The sequence below is a fragment of the Hydra vulgaris genome, chromosome 02, assembly GCF_038396675.1.
Source record: "Hydra vulgaris chromosome 02, alternate assembly HydraT2T_AEP".
Taxonomy (NCBI): Eukaryota; Metazoa; Cnidaria; class Hydrozoa; order Anthoathecata; family Hydridae; genus Hydra; species Hydra vulgaris.
This window is the reverse complement of record NC_088921.1, coordinates 32,444,889-32,464,715: the sequence shown is the minus strand read 5'-3', so window position 1 is coordinate 32,464,715 and position 19,827 is coordinate 32,444,889. Positions and strand designations below refer to the sequence as shown.

Below are 19,827 nucleotides of genomic sequence, written 5' to 3'. Positions count from 1 at the left end.
ACTCATAATGTGAGCAATCAATTCTTTACCACTTCCAAACGTTTTAACTTTTTCAATTACAGCGTAACGCTTTTCATTTGGTTTCTGCCATTGGTACCAATTTGTTTCAAAGTTAAGGGGTTCAATGGTGGCCAGGAATTGCTGGAAAAACTTTAGATCTTTGCATTTGTTGTAGAAACAATCATTTAATGAGTCCTAACAAACAAAATTTTGAGACATATCTTTCCCAATTTTAATGTTAGACAACAGTAACGATCAACTTTCACTAAGGAATCCAAAGCAAATCGCATACTTTCGTGGTAAGTACAAACGCATACATTATGAGGCAAATTTGCGATAGATCGAACATTTACTGGTCATAGTTCACAAAACCTGCTTAATCCCATCTTGATATCTAAGTGATCATGTTTAAAAAGCTGGTACGCTTTTTTCATGGTTAAAAGAAGGTGACAAACTTGGATCTTAATCTTCTTTCCATTTTCAATTACTGATACAAAGTCCCTAACAATTGGAGACAGTCGACTAATGTCATCTTCGCAGTAGAACCTTTTTACTTTTATTTCTACTTCAGTTAAAGCTGGATTATTCACGCTATTTAATGGAAGAGTAGTTTCTTTGTTGAATAATCCATTCAGCAATGTGGCTAGGACTTTGTAACGTTGTGCGAGATCTTTGGGCAATGATTTTTGGACTTTCTTGAGCAATTTCCCTTTTGTTTGAACACTCATAATGGTAGAAAAATTAACTGTTTTTGCAGAATCTTTCTTTTTGATTCGATACTTTCGGACTCTTTCCTTTATTTTTTTTCTTTCTTTCATTTTTTTTTCCGGATCTTGTTTTATTTGTTGACGATGAGCTTTTTGGTGATCAGCATTCATATATTTTTTCACGCTGGCGATAAGCAGCTTGATAAATTTTAACTCTCTGTTTAGAACTTTTAGCCATTTTAAAATGCAAAGCAAATTTTGCTAAGTTTTGCTTGAATAACTTTTAATTAATCAAAACTTATTGACGTATAAAGAGTGAAAAAAAACCTTTAGGAATTGCGATGTAAAGTAGTTTTCGTTTTTTTTATAAACAACCGTAACTTTAAAAAATTTTTGTTTTTTTCAAACCCTTTGGGATTTGCGATGAAAAACGTTGCTTTTATGTTAAAAAACTTTACAAAAAAAGCGCTAAAACTTTTGTAAATAAATGTAGTTTTAACTTACGTTACACAAATTCAAAATTAAAATGTGCCTTAACTAAGCATCGTTATTCAAAAATCTTAATGTATAAATATAAGATTTAATATTCTTTCACTTATAATATTACAAAATTTAAGTTTTCAAATTAAATTTTAGAAAAAACAAAACTTGATCATGTTTTTGTTAACTTACGTTACATGAAAATTGCAAAAGTTATTTTATTATTTTTTTGAAATATATTTAATTTTTAAAGAAAAAAATCTGAAGAACAAGAAATTGAATATTTTAGCTCCATTATCACTTTAAAATATTTCGGAATATACAAAAAAAATCATGTGTAAAATAACCTTTTACAGTGGTACTTTTTTAACATGCGTCAATGAGAAAAACCGTAACTTTCGGAACCATAAAAATGACTTAAATACATTTATTTTAGAAGTAAAGGTATATTTTAAATGAACTTTCATGTGTCTTCATCAATATTCATTTGTTAAAAACTGAAAAAAAGAGTTTAAAATTTAACTACTTTTTCAGTTTCCGCCGTGGAATTACCCATACACATGTTTGTTTTGGATATACTTTTTTTTAAGTATTGACTTTATACTTGAATAGCTAATTCCAGGTGTAGCCTTAGGTACACACCATACAACCTAAAAAAATACAGCTTTTACATTTGAAAGCTTTGGCAATAATATCTATAATTTTGGTGTTTGCTTTCGAAGCTGCTGCTCAAACCTATCATTTTAGATCGCTTGATAATAATTTTTGATGTTGATAATTTTATCTTACTATTATTGTCAATAATTATTTATTGAAGTTTTTTTGTGTTTGCCAAAGTGCATTATCTTATATTTAAGAATATTGAAATTCATATTCATTTTTTGTGTTTTTAATATCATTTTGCTTAATAATGCAGTTGATTAAAGAATTAAAAAGTGCAATATGTTTGTTATTGTTGGTATTTTTGTCGTAAGATTATGTTGTTGGTATTATTTGTCGTAATAATGGACCAATACCATTCCTATAAATAACAGGTCAATATCATTCCTCAAAATACTCCACTTACTATACTCACAGCAACATCTTCCAGAACTCTTTGTTTGTCAAAATTTTCAATTTGTTTTTTCTCCCTATAAGTATATGCGCGCATATTTTTAAAACGAAAATGTAAACATTAGAAATTCATCTTTATAAACATTATAAAAGTATTTTGTGTGTATGGTTGTGTGTCTATGGTTGTGTGTGTATATGGTTGTGTAGAATAAAGTTTGTATGGTTGGAAGAATAATTATGTAAGAATTATTCATGCGAAAATGTTGATTTGACAAAAAAAGTTATGTTGCTCAGTTTTATCCTTTTTTAGCACAGCATATTGAGAAATTTAGCAATAAAGAAAAAGGTTCAACATTTTGCCTCTCTTTTAATATATATGAGCAGTTCATAGGTATAATGGAAGATAATGTTATGCAACAAATAATTAAAGAAATAAAGGAAGCTAAATATTTTTCCATCAGTATTGATTCTACTCCTGAAATTAGCCATGTAGATCAACTGTATTCATTTTTTGTTATGTTCAAAAAATCGCCGTCTGATAGAAAGATTTTTAGGGTTTTTACCCAACTCTAGTCATAAATCTGAAGAGTTAGCATGGAATAAATGTAAACAATTGTTGCGATCAAAGTTACGACTATTCTGGTAGATATACAGGACTTCAAGTACGCATTAAAAAAGTTAATCCTTAAGCTACATTTGTACCATGCTAGGCACACTCTTTAAATCCTGTTGGTGAATGCACTGTGGACTGTTGTAGAAATGGTTCTGAATTTTTTATTCTGCATCAAAATATCCATAAATTTTTTAGTGCTTCTACATATAGATGGAAAATTCTTTAGAACAATTTATTTAAAACAGGAAATGCAAAAAACTATCAGGTACCAGGTGTTCAGCAAGATCTGATGCAAGTATTAGTTTAAACAAAAATTGGAATGAAATAATTAATTAACTGTCTTTTATCAAAGATGAGAAATCAGAAAAGTCAACCACAAATTCAGAAGCTAATAGACTATATTTAAAATTAGACGGTCTTGAAACAGCTATAATAGCCACATTATGTGGTGATATACTAGAGATATTCAAATAGACTAGTAAACAATTGCAGTCAGTTGAGATCGATTTAGAAACAGTTGTAAGTTTATATGAATTGTTAATTTGAAATGTATTAGATCTAAGGAGTGTGTTTGTTATCTGTGAAGAGTGGGATCTAAGGAGCATGTTTGTTATCTGTAAAGAGTGAGATCTAAGGAGTATGTTTGTTATCTGTGAAGAATAACAAACAATGTTTGTTATCTGTGAAGAGTGAGAACAGTTAATATATTGGGACACAAAATATACGAAACAAAATGGGGACACAAAATGTATCAAAAAATACGCAAAAGAAAAAGAAAAGTAAATTCAAATAAAAAAAGAGAAGAACAAATAAATTTTGAAATTCGAGACTCTTTAATACATATTATGCTATTATTGATAAAATACATTCTGAACTAGAAAGAAGAAATTTGTGCTACGGTAAAGCCAATAAAAAATTTAACTTTTTATTTCAAATAATAAAAAATAATCACTATCAGAAGTTTACAAAAAATCAGAAATACTTCAAAATATATTTAAATGATCTTTCATATTTATTTGCTAACGAGTTTATACAATTCAGAAGTTATTTAATGAGTTTAACTGAAAACATAAGACCTAAAACTATAAATAGATATTTGTAAAATAATCAGAACTGATAAACTTCAAGAATTGTTTCCTTACTAGATATAGCTTTATCTATGCTGCCCAATGTCTAAATGTTCAGCTGAGAGATCCTTTTCAGCATTAAAAAGGGTTAAATCTTGTTTGAGGTTGGGAATGACTGGTGATTGTCTTAATAGGTTAGCAATTCTATCTATTGAGTCTGCACTTACCATAAATGGTTATTACTTTAATGGCATTATTAATACACTTGTAAAACAAATACTCATGTAGAAAATTATAATTTTTTAAAATATTTTAAGTAATTAGTTTAACTTAATATATTTCTTAGTATTCAAAATGTTTTTGTTCTTTAATAATCACTCCATATCAAAGTTGACAGTTGTTCTTAAAAGAGGGCACTTAAAGGAACAGTGCCTCAGGGAGCTAAAAATATAAATATGTCTCTGGTTGGCATAAGAAATGTCAAAATAAGTTAAAGCTACCTCCAAACAGTTACCCAGGAATTTACCAAATTGAATGTGACACTTTTTATGTAGATGAAACTAGAAAAAAGATAACAACATAAATAGCTGAACATTAAAAAAGTGTGACTATCATTGTGATAGTCACATTTTTTTTGTAAGGCTATTATTGACTTTGATTGCCGATTTTCACATAGCTATATCGGTTCTGGCACCCTAATTTCTGCCCAAATTTCCAGTACTTTATAATTACTTTAGTTTTTACATTAGTCTTTTGCTTTGTGAAATGCATATGAACGGTAATGTACTCAATGAGTCATCTACCCTTCATCTTCTAGGATTAGCTCTTACTTCCGATCTTTCTTGGAAAATGTATATCAAATCCATTGCAAAATTAGCATCTGTTAAGGTTGCATCTCTTTATCGAGCTCGACTTTCTTACTTTGGTTTCTATTCTCTATCTCTATAAATCTCAAATCTGGCCTTGTATGGAATACTGTTGCCATATCTGGGGCAGATCTTCTAATGATGCCCTTTCTCTTTTAGACAAGGTGCAAAAATGCATTGTAAACATAGTTGGACCTGTTCTTACAGCCAACTTCTAACCATTTACACATTGTCATAATGTTGCTTCTCTTTCTCTTTTCTACAAATACCATAATATGCACTGCTCTAAAGAGCTAGCGTCTCTTTTGTCATCTACTAAAATTCATTCTCATGTTACTTGTCATTCAATTAAGTCTGATCCTTTTTCTGTGACTGTTCCTAAGTGCTCCAAAAACTCTTATTTGTCTAGTTTTTTTCCTTGAACATCAGTTCTTTGGAATTCGCTTCCTTCAACTTGCTTTCCTGATTCATATAATTTGCAATCTTTTAAGTCATCTGTCAATCATTATCTTGCTCTACGATCTTCATCTTTTCTCTTCCAGTAACATTCAACTCTAATAGTGGTTGCTTGCAGCCTTGTAGGAAGCAAAGATGTTAAAAAAAATAATACAGGCATTTAATGTTTTTGATTGGGGCATATGCTAAAAAATATTTTTATTTGTAAACGTATTTGGGCATTTGCGAAAAATATACTTAAGAACTTTTTTTTTATAAAAAATTAATATTAGATGAATAACGTCTAAGAATATTGTTAAATTACTCCAACAAGTTAGCATACCATTGTGGTTATCACAATCCAATGAAAATGAGGCACAAAGTTGGAACCTACTTTATGTGGGGATCAAACCTCCATCATAAACTTTTACTTTTTTAAAGTGTTATGTTTTTTTTTTAGTTTTAACTATTTTATTTACTGTTTTTTATTATTTATTTTTTATTACTTATACATCTTTTTAATTTTAATTGAATAGGTAGGTCAAATTTCCGAGTTTGATCCCTACTATGCCCCTGTTAGTACTGTGCTTAATATGTTAATTATAGAGTTGAGAGAGATAGTACCTCTCTCAACTCTATAATGGAGTTATAGAGGTGGAAGATGATTGTAACCACAAGTAAAGTAGTCTTCTTGACTGCAGTGGTTTTCATGGCCTTGGGGAGGCGAATTAATATTTTTAAAATTTTAAATTTAAAACTAAAAAAAATAGTCAACTTATATACTTTAGGTAAATAAAAAATTAATTTAATAAATTTTGTTTTGTGTAATTTATTAGCATTAAATCATCATAAAACATCATTAACACATCATAAAAATAACTACAAAATTGTGTAGTGTTAATTGTCTAAAAACTTTTGCTACGTAACTTAACTAAAAATAAATGTCATTTTATTGAAAGAGTATTCTTATTAGCATTCAATAACTATTACATGAAATTTGTAATAAAAAGGAACTTTAAAGAGGGTTAGAATAACTGTAATAATTGTAAAGAAAATCTTTTTTAAGATTTTTATGGAATAAGCCAGAAAAGAATTTGAAAATTTAAGATAAGACTGTCTGCCTGAATCAAAACCTTCCGAATATATTTTATACTTTTCAAATATGTTCAACCTTTTGAATATATTTGAAGTATATATATATATATATATATATATATATATATATATATATATATATATATATATATATATATATATATATATATATATATATACACATACATATATACTATGTTAAACTTAATTCATTCTAGACAGAGAAACTGGTTTGGAATAGCACTTGACCACCTTATGCAAATTTTATGAGTTGGCCCAATAATTTTAACAAACCAAACTTATGAAGATTTAATTGGCATTTAAATATCAATTAGCTCATCTTAAATTGTCTATATAATTTTTTTTTTCTTTTTTTTTTCTAGGTTTAAAACTTTACAGTTTGGTAGCTTCGACGAGATATTGGTAATTATTTTAGCTTTATCTTCAGAAATATATTTATAATATATAAAATAAGTTTTTTGTTAAAAATGTGTTTGCATTGTCTTTTTTTTAATTATTTTTTAATTCTTATATTTTAAATAGTTATTATAATAAACAATGAATTTATTTAAATGAATGAAGTTAATATATATATATATATATATATATATATATATATATATATATATATATATATATATATATATATATATATATATATATATATTAAATTACAATAAATAAATAATCAAAAAAGAAAACGCTTTATTTAAAAATATCTGATAAAAATATGTTCAATTTAAATTTAGTTAATTTAAATGTTTAATGTTACTTATGTTCGTTGCATATACTTTGTATATGGCTGTCCAGTGGGGGGGAGGGGTGTCTAATAGGGTTATGACTTTTTGACTATTTAAAAAAAAAAAAATTTCCTGTTCATAAATTGATGAATTTTTGTTAGCAAACTTTGAAAACATGTTCAATTTTCAAAAATTTATTTAATCTTGTTACGGCTACTACTAATACGTGTGGCTTTGCAGAAAATCATTCAAAACTTATATGGATTAGAAGTGTTTAGAACTTTAGAACATTTTGGAAAATTCCAGAATATTTTAGACGACTTTAGAACATTCTTGAACAATTAAGAATATTCTAGAACAATTTAGAATATTCTAGAAAAATTTAGAACATTCTGGAACAATTTAGAACATTCTGGAACAATTAAAAATATTCTAGAACAATTTAGAATATTCTAGAACAATTTAGAACATTCTGGAACAATTTAGAATATTCTAGAACAATTTAGACTGTGTATATATATAGCTGCTTATTTAATTTTATAGTTATTATAGAAGCAACACATTGCGACATACAAGCCTAGCAATAGTAGCATTCAGAAGAACAAGGGTGGAGCAATAATCTGGTAAATTTTAAAGACTCTCATAAAAGAAGAAGAATGGTCCCTTTGGAAGAATATTCACTGAAAGAAAAGTGCAGAATGCCTCTCCAAAAGCAAGTTATCGGGCGCTACCATTTCCTTGGACCAAAAATCAAAGGAAGAAAGGAGCAAATAGGGGAAATTTCCAAAGAAGTCACCAAATTGTGGAAGAATAAACTGAATTTTCCTCATGTATCTGATCAAGTTATACGAGTAAAGCTTGATAAAATACTGAAATGTTTGATGAATGTGTCAAGCAGAGAAGCTATGAACCCCTTGATGAAATTTTTGATATTACTAAAGTGGATGGAACATGGTTATCTTCCGAGGACAAGTGATTGTACCACCTCCAAATGGAAAGCAAAGGAACAGTAGGATACTCTACAGGCCAAGCGGCCAGCAAAGAAATGATCCATCCCTCTAAAAAACAAAACCTTTCTAATAGGTCATCCAACTCATCATCTTACTATCCTGGTTTTAGTGATTCTGACTGAGGCTGACGACAGTGAGTATAAAAACAATGAAGAAGATGAGATTACTCCTACACCAAGCAGAAAACATCATGAAAACAAAGTTGTAGTCGACTTGATGATCTACACAAGATTGTCAACAAACAAAGCTGCTAACATATGCAAGCAATTGACTCGTGAAGGCATTGACATCCCAACTCCATGTCAATCACCTATTTACAAGTCAACAATCAAATAGGCAATCAAGCTGAAAAAAGAAATGATTGAAAAGTTGCATATGAAGCGCATCAGCGGAATCAATTATCAAGTGGTCGTCCTTAAAAATGAAAGAAGAGAAATCAACATGGATGTCCTGGGCTTGGTAGATGGCGGGGGAAAAACTATTGCTCTAGGAATTTCTGAAGTCCTCGATGAATTTCACCTATGGAATTCAATACAGATGATTGTTGCAGATGCCACCAGCGTTAACACTGGAAAAAAGAATGGTATTGTTGTAATATTGTAACGAATTTTTACAGAGAAACGCATCAACAAACCTCAGTTTATCAGTTGTCAACACCATGTATTAGATAGAATCCTCCGTTTGGTGATGGATGAAGAACTTCGAAATAAAACACAATCGATGAACATCGAATATCCATTTGTATCTCAACTGTTAAAGGAGTATGACCAACTGAAAACACTGTTTGATAACGGAATAGAAGGAATTCTAGAAACATCAGGCTGGAGATATAATATGAAATTTTTATTTCATCTCACTAGAGTGTTCTGATTTTTTGATAAAAAGGGACATTTTCCATTGATCAGGTTTTAGAAATACCCAACATCAGCAATGCAAGATGGAATTCCAGAGCTATACTAGTGACCCTGGCCTTCATTTTAATTCAAGGACAGTTCTGCAGAGAGTATTTCGATTTATTTTGTATGATTGGGTAGACCATTAGTTTACAGACCAACTTTCCTAAGGCTGAGGAATCACTTTAGTTTTGAAGAATTTTCAAAGTTTTTTTTTTTAATGGTTATTTAAAAACAAACTTTGAAGAACAAGGCCTCTGCACAGAAACATGGTTTAGTACTACCAGGGACGTGGTAGGGATTGATTTCTATAATATGATGGTGACCTGTTTCATTCAAAAAAATCTGGTCAATTTTTATTTAAGATTTTTCTAAAAACATTTAAGCTTTTCGTTTCAAACTTTTTTTTAAATGAAATGTGTACAATAATTAGCGTTTCAAGTTAATTTAAATGGACTTGATGATTTCCTTTGGAGGTTAATGAGTTGCGTTTGGGTGGATTTGTATCTTTAGAAAGAATCTTCTTATAGTTAGAGAATTTTCTTATAATTAGTGAGAAGCAATTAAATTGGGCCGAAAGAGAGGCATTGGTGCTTTTTTATAAATGACTTTGAAATTCAAAATTTCTTTTTTGGAGGTAATCTTTGATGTCGAGTTTAATGTCAAGGTTTTTTCAGTGACAAAACAAGAAGACCCTATACCGCACCTGCAAATTGCTTGCCACACAAATATAATTGAATTCATCATTGACAGGTTTATCTTTGTTCTCGTAGTAAAATAGTTAATCAGGAAATTGTAAAAATCTGTCGTGCCATATGTTCCGCCGATTTATACATAAATACATGCATACATACATACATACATACATACATACATACATACATACATACATACATACATACATACATACATACATACATACATACATAATTGTTATGAATATGCATACATGTATACGTTTATTACTGTTAAGCGTTTATACATGCGTATGTATGAAAATAAAATTCTAGGAGTGTGGATATCACCATGGAAAAGCTGTTTTAGATGGATTATTAAAGTCAGATCGTCTTGCTTTTGGTGCTTCAAATGAACAGAATCAAAAGTCAAAACAAATAACTGTTGTATGTTTTTTTTTAATTATTTTATAGATTTTTTTTTTACTCAAAAAGTTTATATTTTATTATTGCAATTTTTAAAGCATAACAGTACTGCTCCATCTTTTACTGATCTTGCTGAGTTAGTATCTCGAATAAAACCTGCTGCAGCAATTTCTACAAAAATTTTTGATTACTATTCAGAAGATGATGAAGATGATGAATTTAACAAAATCGAGTATGAGAGAGCTACTGTATCTGATCAGGAATGCTTTACAGAATCATATCTAAGTGCCCCTGAAGAAATAGGATATGAAGTAAGCAATTTTTTGTAAATAAAAAAGACGAAAAAAAATGTAAACAAATATATAATCTAAAATCTTCTTAAACTAAGTGTATAAACATGCATTAACTCCCAAGCAATTTTTAATCCCAAAAATGTCGTCCAACCAAGTATAAAATAAAGTCATTATTGGTTTAAAATCATTTTTTTTACAATTTATGTTTAGTTGATTGCAGAGAAAAGAAAAATTAATCTGTATTAATTGAATATCATCACGTTATTAGATCGATAAATTTTATCTTTATTTTAAACTTTTACGATAAAAATATTACAAATCACTTCATAAATTGCAAAAAGAGAAAAGAATAAATTGTCAAAGTTTGAATGTTGGCACGAAAAGAACAGTGCTTTTTACCAGTCCTAATATAAAAGAATAATTGTTTAAATGCAGTACAAAGTAGTTGCATAACATCTTTCTAAATTCAAAATAAGTTCCTATAAAAATAACAGACTTATATTAAACACCGAAATATTCTTAAGTCATTATGACACTGACCCGGTGTTTTGCAATACTATTAGGCGTGAGGACAAGTATAATTACACTACTATTTCATATAGTTTTATTTATTATTTAATTTCTTTTAATTGTTATACTCCTATTTTAGTCTGAAGATTTAAGTCGATTACGAAAACGTCGTCAAGTACCTCGGTTAAACCAAATTTCATGATAAAAATATCGAATTTGGCACCTATAACATGTATATTCTATATCTTTAATTTTATTTGTTCAATTTCATAAACCTTCTTAATACTTTTCAAAATTGTTATTTTTATAAAATGTATATTTTATTAGAAAGATTTATTTAAGAACTTGATAATTGGTTCACTTTCTTTTTTTCTTTTTTTTCTTTTTTTTTCGTCATGCCGTTAATTCCCTTATTGTATTGATTTCTACAAGTAAACAACACGTGGTATTTCTTTTATTCAAAAAAACAAAACTTTATTTTATTTCTTACAGTAATCAATAAAACTTATATATAAAATTTATATATTGATGAAGAAAAGCAACAGCAGGTTTCCTATGCTGACGATCGGCGTTTCTGCAACCAAAGCAGCGTTTTAAAGATACTTTTTAAAAAAGTTTACCGTAGGTGCATCAACTACATCCAGCGCTAATTTATTCCAACAAATGAGTCGCGACTCAGTTTATGAAAAAGTGCTGATGTTCTAAATAACTTTTAATTTGATGGATAAATATAGGGTATTTCTTCTTTAATTTTATGTCAAGTTTATAAGAAGACTGTTCTTGTAATATAAAATTCAACCTTTTGTAATGTTTTTAATTTAAACGCAATAGCAAAAAAATATCAACGTTTCTTTTTTTTTGTGCTGGATCGGCCATAGGAATGCGTCTATTTTTAAAATAATGCCCTGTGTTATTTTTCATGGTGTTTTTATGCAAAAATTAAACAATTACCAATAGCAACTGTCAACTTAAAGAAAAAACTTAAAAAACATCACGTCCCTATTAGAATTTTATATGTACAAAATGTATTTCATAAAAAATCAAAAATACAAACATGAATTTTAGTATTTAATTGTCAAAAGAAATTTAATGTAACGTTTTTCAATACTTTTACACAATGAAGTAAATTTTGTATGATTGTTAAAATTTATTTGACCGTTAAATTGGAATTGGTGTTGGCTCAACGGACCAAAAGTTCTTTCAAGTCTTTAATATCTTTAAGTAACCTGTTAATTTTGGCCAGATAATTGTATCTTTGTTGATTATAAAACTGGCTTTATAGCCATATTTCAACTATTAAAATTGTGGCTTGCAACGCGTAGATTGCTGGGCTATTTCATCTTGAATTTTTCATATTTGACAAAGTTTTTATATATATTTTACGAAAACGTCCAATATTTTTAAATTATCAGTCACACGTAATCAAGTGAATAAGAAAATCTATATGATCTCTCCAGAGTTAAATATTGTTTCACTTTTTCGATTGACCAGAGCAAGAAGAACCACTGGTTTAACTTTTTGAATATAATTTTTTAGAACTAAAATCTAATGACCCGTAATTTATATGCCTTTCACCAAAGTGCAAGCTCCAGTTTTTGTATTTTAAAAATCCCATAAATGTTTTAATTTTTTATTTTTCTTCTGCATTTACTGTAGCCTTGTAAACACCATTTAGACTTGAAGTTGGAATAGAAATTCCAGTGATTGCTAAAGTTTTTCAGACTGTAAGTGTCTTTCTTGTACTCATTTTTGCTGCTGTCATCAACTTTATCGCTAAATCTGTTTTTTGTCATTAGATTTTGTTGGCGTCTCTAAATATTCAAAATCACTTCGAGAATCTTGTTTTTCTTCCTCAGTGCTGATATCTTCTTTATCTTCAATGCTTAATTCATTTTTACTATTTTGACTGACATTTTGTTAATCTATTTTTTTCTAATAGGAATTCCTTGTGTGTCTTGTGTTGAGGTGCAGTACTATTTGCAAACATATGAAGATCATAGAAGTTTCTGTCTTCCTGACATAATCATTCTCTTTTTTAACCAATTTCATTGAGTAAGTTAGTAAAGTCATGTGTACCTGGTTTTCTTTTGCGCTTTTTAAACTTCTTTAGTTTGTTTTTTAGTATCAATATTTCTTATTTATTTATTCATTTATTTTTTTTAACCATAAAATATGAAAATTTACCATGTTATATTATGAACTCGCATAAATAAGGTCGTGTGTCACATTCTTTACTTTTTACATTTGCAGCATTTATATGATCCAAACTATCAACAACCTTTATATGGATGACTTAGCGCCAAATCAGCTTATACAACGAATATGTTGAAATGAGATAATTTGACGCAAAGTTTAAAAGTTTTTAACAAAAGACACTAAACCAAAAAATTAAAAGTAATTGCAGTTCAGTGCACTTGAAAATTTTAGTTATAGTTTTTTGTGTTTTTGCAAAGAAACAATACATAAATTATTTTTTAATATAAACTAATTTTTTTTTCAACTTTGTTGTATAGGCTTGTTTGGCGCTTAACCATCCATATAATCTTGTTATTTTTGGCTACTTCAAACCTGTCCAAATTTCGTTTCCACATTTTCTTATTGATTTTAGAAAAAAGACTATTTTTGTTCATCTTTCTGAGTTCAACTCATTCATACTGATCTTAGGGTTGTCTGCAGTCTAATAATGACATCTACCACAACTCCCGTCATATTAACAGAAGTCTCAGCATTTTCAAGTTTTCTTCTGGCAGTGTTCCTATCGTTAGTGTTGCCAAAAACATGTTTGCGCATATCAAATGTAACACCTAGCTACTCTCGAAACCTCTGTTGAATTTTTATTTCTTACTGATGCTTTTCAGCCGGGGATTTGGCAAAGCGTTTTTTAATACATCTTTTATCCTAAATTTAAAATATACTCAAAAGATCTGAACCAGTAATGCAGAGTAGAAAGTCCAAAAGTTTTTTCGTGGACTGATTTAAATCTGATCAATTCTGGATTATTAAGTTCACTTGGCTAAATTTCACTAACATTTCATGATTGGAAGAACAGAGTTTTAGTGAACAGAGAGAGAACATTAACCACTTTACCACTAATATTGTTATTACTATTTTTTTGTCTTTAATAATTTCAAAACTTGTTTTAAAATTTATAAAATTTATATAATGAGAAATTTGTAAAAATACTTTACTACAGGAACTTGACGACAAGACTTCTGTCTTCTGATCTTCCTTTAATTCGTAAAGACTCCAATAGTCACATGCTTGGCCAGGGCATTTACATTTGTAAGAATTCACCCATTTTTCGGGAAACTAGATTTGAACCCACAGACTATTCTTTTATGTGCTTTTGTTTAGCACCAATTTACTTTATTATCTTTCTCTTTGTTCTATATCGCTCTCTTTAATCTCAAGACTGCACCCTTCAATCTTATTTCTGATTAAATTGACCAAGCCCTTTCTCTTTATTTTTCAGCAAGTATCGTTGTTGTTGGTGACTTACCGACACTAGAACCAAGCTCATCACCCTGAATGGCTTGGTTCTAGTGTCGGTAACTATGCAGGTGTTAAGGCCCACTATTTTTGCCTTTCTCAATATCAAACACAAATAGTCAACTTTTCAACTCTCTTTCCAAACAAAATCATTTACCTACTTCACTTTACTTATGCCTTGTTTCTAATCCTAATAATCGCTTTCCGTGATTTTGTTGGTGATGGCCTTTGGGTAGAAATCTTTTGTCTTCCTGCTTACAAATGTGCTTCTTACATAACCTCTTGGATTCAGACTGACATGGAATTTTTTATTCTCTTCCGACAATTTTGAGTCAAACCTCACTCTTTCCCATGATTTTCCTTTCATTGTGCTGCTGCAATTTCCAATCGTAACCATTACTTCCATATCTATCGTCAAAACAATTCTCCAGAAAACAGACGTCTGTTTACTATAGCTTGGAACCATTGTAAAAAGGTTTTGTCTAACGCCCGCTATTCTCAGATCACTAAATCTCGTATTTCATCTCAAAAATTAAAGATTCTCTAGAGACTTCTGGAGAATCTTTAATAGTGTTTATAATAAGATTAAATCTTTTATTCCTCCTTTCTTGCATGGTTTAGATTTATTTACATCACCTAAAGACAAAGGATGTTGTCTATATTTTAAAAACTATATTAAATGTGTTTATCAGAGTTTTGTTTTTCAGCCTGTTGGGAAGCGTCATCTGTTAACCCTATTTTCAAAAATTCTGGAGAGCGATCTGACTTGTCCAGCTACCACCCCATTATTCTTCTTCCCATCATAAGAAAGGTTTTTTAGTCTTTAATTAAAAAACACCTAATCTCTTATCTTGAATCTAATAACTTACTTTTTGATCATCAATATGGATTTTGATCTTCCCGTTCTACTACTGATTTGTTAACGGTAATAAATGAGAGGTTTTATCGTGCATTAGATGGATGTGGAGAGGTTAAGGCTATTATTCTCAACATTTCTAAAGCCTTTGATAAAGTTTGGCATGTTGGTCTTCTCCATAAGTTGTCTTCCAATCTTTCTTGGAAACCATATATCAAATCAATTTCAAAATTAGGATCTGCTAAAATTGCTTTTCCTTATCGTGCTTGCCAATTTCTTACTCCGGATTCTATTCTCTATCTTTATAATACTCAAATCCGTCCTTGTATGGGACACTGTTGCCGTATATGGAGCGGATCTTTGATCTACATACGGAACATATTCTCTTTTAGACAAGATATAAAAACGCAGTGTTATTATATTTAGACCAGCTTTTGCATCCAACTTTCAACCATTATCACAATGTTGTAGTACTGCTCTCTTTTTTCTCTTCTATAAATAGATAGCTATACAATATAATAGATAGTTAGATATATAATCTTTTTTGTCAATATAACATTTTTTTACAAAATTGTTAACGTAACAAATTGACTGGAGCAAGCAGAAGAGGATGGTCTTATCATTTTGCCCCGTTAATTTCAATTATATTTTACAATCAAAATTAATTAAATATAAGATAAACACAAATTATAAGATATTTAAATATATATAAATATAAGAACTTGAATAAGTAAAAAAGCCAAGTATCTTTATAAATATAAATACAATTAAATGCATTTTTATAAATAAAACCATAATCAAAAAAAAAAAATTTCAAGACGTGTAAAAGTTTTTTTAAAAATGAGAGATTGTTACAGTAATGTTGAGGTCAAGTAACTGTTGTTTAACAACGCATTTAAAATGTCGAAAAAAGTTTTGTCGTTTTAATCTTATTTGTGAGAAATGAGTTCCACAATTGTGGTCCTTTTCTAGATATTGAGAATTGGGATTGACTCAAAGACATTTTTGGAGTATAGTTGTTCTACTTAGAATGTTTTGTTTCGTAATTATGAGCAATAAGTTGGAAGTAATTATGGAATATTTTTGGGACCAAATTATTTTTTACTTTGAACATAAACTGAAGGATGCTATAGATGTTTTGTTCATAAATATTAAGAACTCTCAGTTCTTTCATTATTTGTTTAGCACTAACATATTCATTTGTGAATATGCGGAATGCTTGCTTTTGTTTTTTATAGACTAAGGCTAGTTTTGATTGGTAAGTACTTGCCCAGGCAATATTGCAGTAGCTAATGTAGCTGTGAACAAATGCAAAGTATAAACTTTTTAGACATACTTTATCTAAAATATACTTAGTTTTATGCATAATCCCAATGCTTTTAGATTTTTTAGATACTTTATTTTCTAACAACTTGATATGCTCTTTCCAGCTAATATGATCACCTAGAATGATTCCTAGAAACATCACAGAAAATGCTCTTTTTAATTTTGTTTTATCAACTAAAATATCTGGAAGTTTTAATGGTAATGTGTTTGAATTTAATGGTTTTGTGAAAAGAATAACTGTTAAAACTTTCAGCAATCTTTTTTTGATCATTAATAACGATGTTTTTGTTATCGATATTTAAATGGTTCGGTAGGATATTATGATAACTTAATAATGATTAATGGTAAGAAACGGCTTAATGTACCTCTTCCAATATTTTAAAACGTTAATTTAAGTCGAATTTACAGAGCACCTGCAAAATCACGTATAACAACACGAACACGTTTATTACTTAAAAATATTCAAGAGGATGAATTTAATAGTTTTAGTAAAGCTAAAGAATTTAAAGAAACTTAGAATTCAGTTACACTATAATGAAGGTTGAAACTCGACAACTACCGGTTCTAATTTACAAGTATAATGATGAAATTGTCTTACTATCAAAATATTTTATTCAAGAAACTGAAGTGCCTTGGAGAGGAACATTCTAATTATCTAACCCATTAATTGGATGCAGACAAATGTTTTTAATATCATATGTTGAATGAATTAAAAAGTATTTCATGAAAATACACGCTATAATGATATTTAATAATAATTTATTTAATAATAATAATAATGCAATAATAATTATTGTTGTTATTAAATAAATAAATATTATTGAACTAAAAACTTTATATTTCATTCTACGTTTTGTTATAACAATGAGATTATTTATTCATTATACTCTTTTAGATTTTTTCTTAAAATTAAAAGTGATTTTTAATGGTTTCACAGTGTACATTGGGTTCAGTATTTTTTAATGGTTTCACAGTGTACATTGGGTTCAGTATTTTTTAATGGTTTCACAGTGTACATTGGGTTCAGTATTTTTTTAATGGTTTCACAGTGTACATTGGGTTCAGTATTTTTTAATGGTTTCACAGTGTACATTGGGTTCAGCATTTTTTAATGGTTTCACAGTGTACATTGGGTTCAGTATTTTACTTCAACACTTCCACAGAACAAGGGTAGTATATAAATTTTCTATTTTATCTGAAGCCGTACGTTCTTAAACAATATTGAAAAAATAATGATTAAAAAAAAGAAGTTTCATAAGAAGAATTATTTGATGAGAAGTACTACTGTTGAAGAGTCTTACCAGATATAATTGTTCGAGCGTACTCGCCAGATATTATTGTTTATGCCTTTGAGTATACGGCAGAATCTTGACCATTATATAAGCGTTCAAGAAATGATTTTTAACTACCTAATGTACAATCTTTTACCAAACTGACCTCGGAAACAAATCAACTTGAAACTATAGCTTTATTTTCCAAAATATTTCACAGTTTAGAAGACAGACAGCGTTCATGCATTATAATGTTTGATGTAGTATACATTAAAGTAACTGTAACATTTTGTGGTAGTAAAATCCATGGTCGTGCTCAGGATAACCCAGTGAAGCTTTCCCGAACACTCCTTGCTGTAATGGCTCAATGTTTATTTGCAGAATCTATATTTATTGTCAGTATGGCATCGGTGTCTAATTTGGGTTCTGATTTCAAATACAGTATTGTTGCTAATACAATTTGGATTCTGATTTCAAATACAGTGTTATTGCTAATATAATTTGGGTTCTGATTTCAAATACAGTATTGTTGCTAATACAATTTGGATTCTGATTTCAAATACAGTGTTATTGCTAATACAATTTGGGTTCTGATTTCAAATACAGTATTGTTGCTAATACAATTTGGATTCTGATTTCAAATACAGTGTTGTTGCTAATATAATTGAACCTATTGAACAGTATAGTGAAAAAGTTTTTCTTTAATTTGCGATAACATTCAAGTAAGTATATATTTTTTTACTTTTTTTGATATCATTCCTAATAAACATCGGAGAACTAAAACAAAAATGTTTTTGCTATATAATTATGTTCAGATATAAAAGAATATACGTAACAATGGACTTACCGAGGAGTTAGCTGCTGATTGAAAAGATTTTACGAAACTGAGATGTTAGAATTAAACTCACTTAACACATTATGTTAAACTATTATGCAAAATATGAAACTAGTAATGTGTGTTTTTTGTGAAAAACAAAACCTGACAGCATTGAAAACACACCCAGTTATAAATCAGAAACAAGTTAAAGGTAGTGCTGTTTTTCTGCACAGTTTTATTAATGCATGGAAAATTATAAATGTGCAAAAAATGACTGATGATGCAAGATTGCGAGATTCTTTGCAAGCTATTTTTCGAAATGCTTGCCTACAACATTTATCAAAACATTCAATGTGCTAAAAATTATCTGCAACATTCATTGAAGAAAACAGAAATGTGCACAAATATTGGCGCAAAAAATGATGAAAATAGAGTAAAAACATTAATTTTGGCAAGAAAACTTCGAGATAAAAATCTCACACATTAGGAGGTTTAATGGATTTAACTAGCTTTTTACTTGACTAGTCAAGATGATCAATTAATTAAGCTTGGTGACTTTTCAACTGATATTTTATAGAATGCTTTTGGTAAATTAAAGCAGGGTGTTGATGGTGCACACTTTATTCCGCACAACAAGTTATTGAAAAAATTCACATTCACCATGTTTTATTTTTATTAAGTTTTGATACAGAATTTTTGAGAGCATCCATTCAAGCGTCTATGAAACAAGGCAGCAAAATGGGGTGTGTTTATATTGCTAGATAAATTGTTCACAAAACCAAATTATATAATGCTGAAGATACTTTTATTTATTTTGATATGTGTGGGAGTTACTTGAAAGAACTAAATGGGGAAGGTTTATAACTTTCTAGTGATTCTTTGTGTCATCAGTTGTTTTTCTGTTTATTTATGAAAATATTTATTTTATTTATGAAACTAGGTTTTACTGTTATGGTTTGTCGAAAACTAGTATCTGAATATTTTAATTTGATCAATCAAATTTATTTTTATCATGCTATTCCGAAAATAAACATTTGTAATAGAATCTTATCTAATATATTTATAAAGAACTATACTAAACTCGCTTTTTCGCGTACAAAATTGGGTACTCCGCGTTCTAAAACAGAACCTGCACAATAAGTATTAGTTCGATAAACCGGGAGTCTATTTTACTTTTACTGATTCTGAACATAATGTAAATATAAA

General features: G+C 29.0%; 1 protein-coding gene across 3 annotated transcripts in view; it reads left to right on the top strand.

The window, feature by feature from the left end:
* LOC100211798 (patatin-like phospholipase domain-containing protein 7) overlaps positions 1-11,222 on the top strand; it is a 111,124-nt gene extending 99,902 nt beyond the window's left edge. For all 3 annotated transcript variants that reach the window (XM_065790630.1, XM_065790629.1, XM_065790632.1), the window contains exons 38-41: positions 6,700-6,739; positions 9,970-10,080; positions 10,158-10,370; positions 11,002-11,222. In XM_065790630.1, coding sequence (XP_065646702.1) covers positions 6,700-6,739; positions 9,970-10,080; positions 10,158-10,370; positions 11,002-11,064 — 427 coding nt within the window. In that variant the 3' untranslated portion in view covers positions 11,065-11,222. The remainder of the gene's footprint in view (positions 1-6,699; positions 6,740-9,969; positions 10,081-10,157; positions 10,371-11,001) is intronic.
* The last annotated feature ends 8,605 nt before the right edge of the window (positions 11,223-19,827 follow it).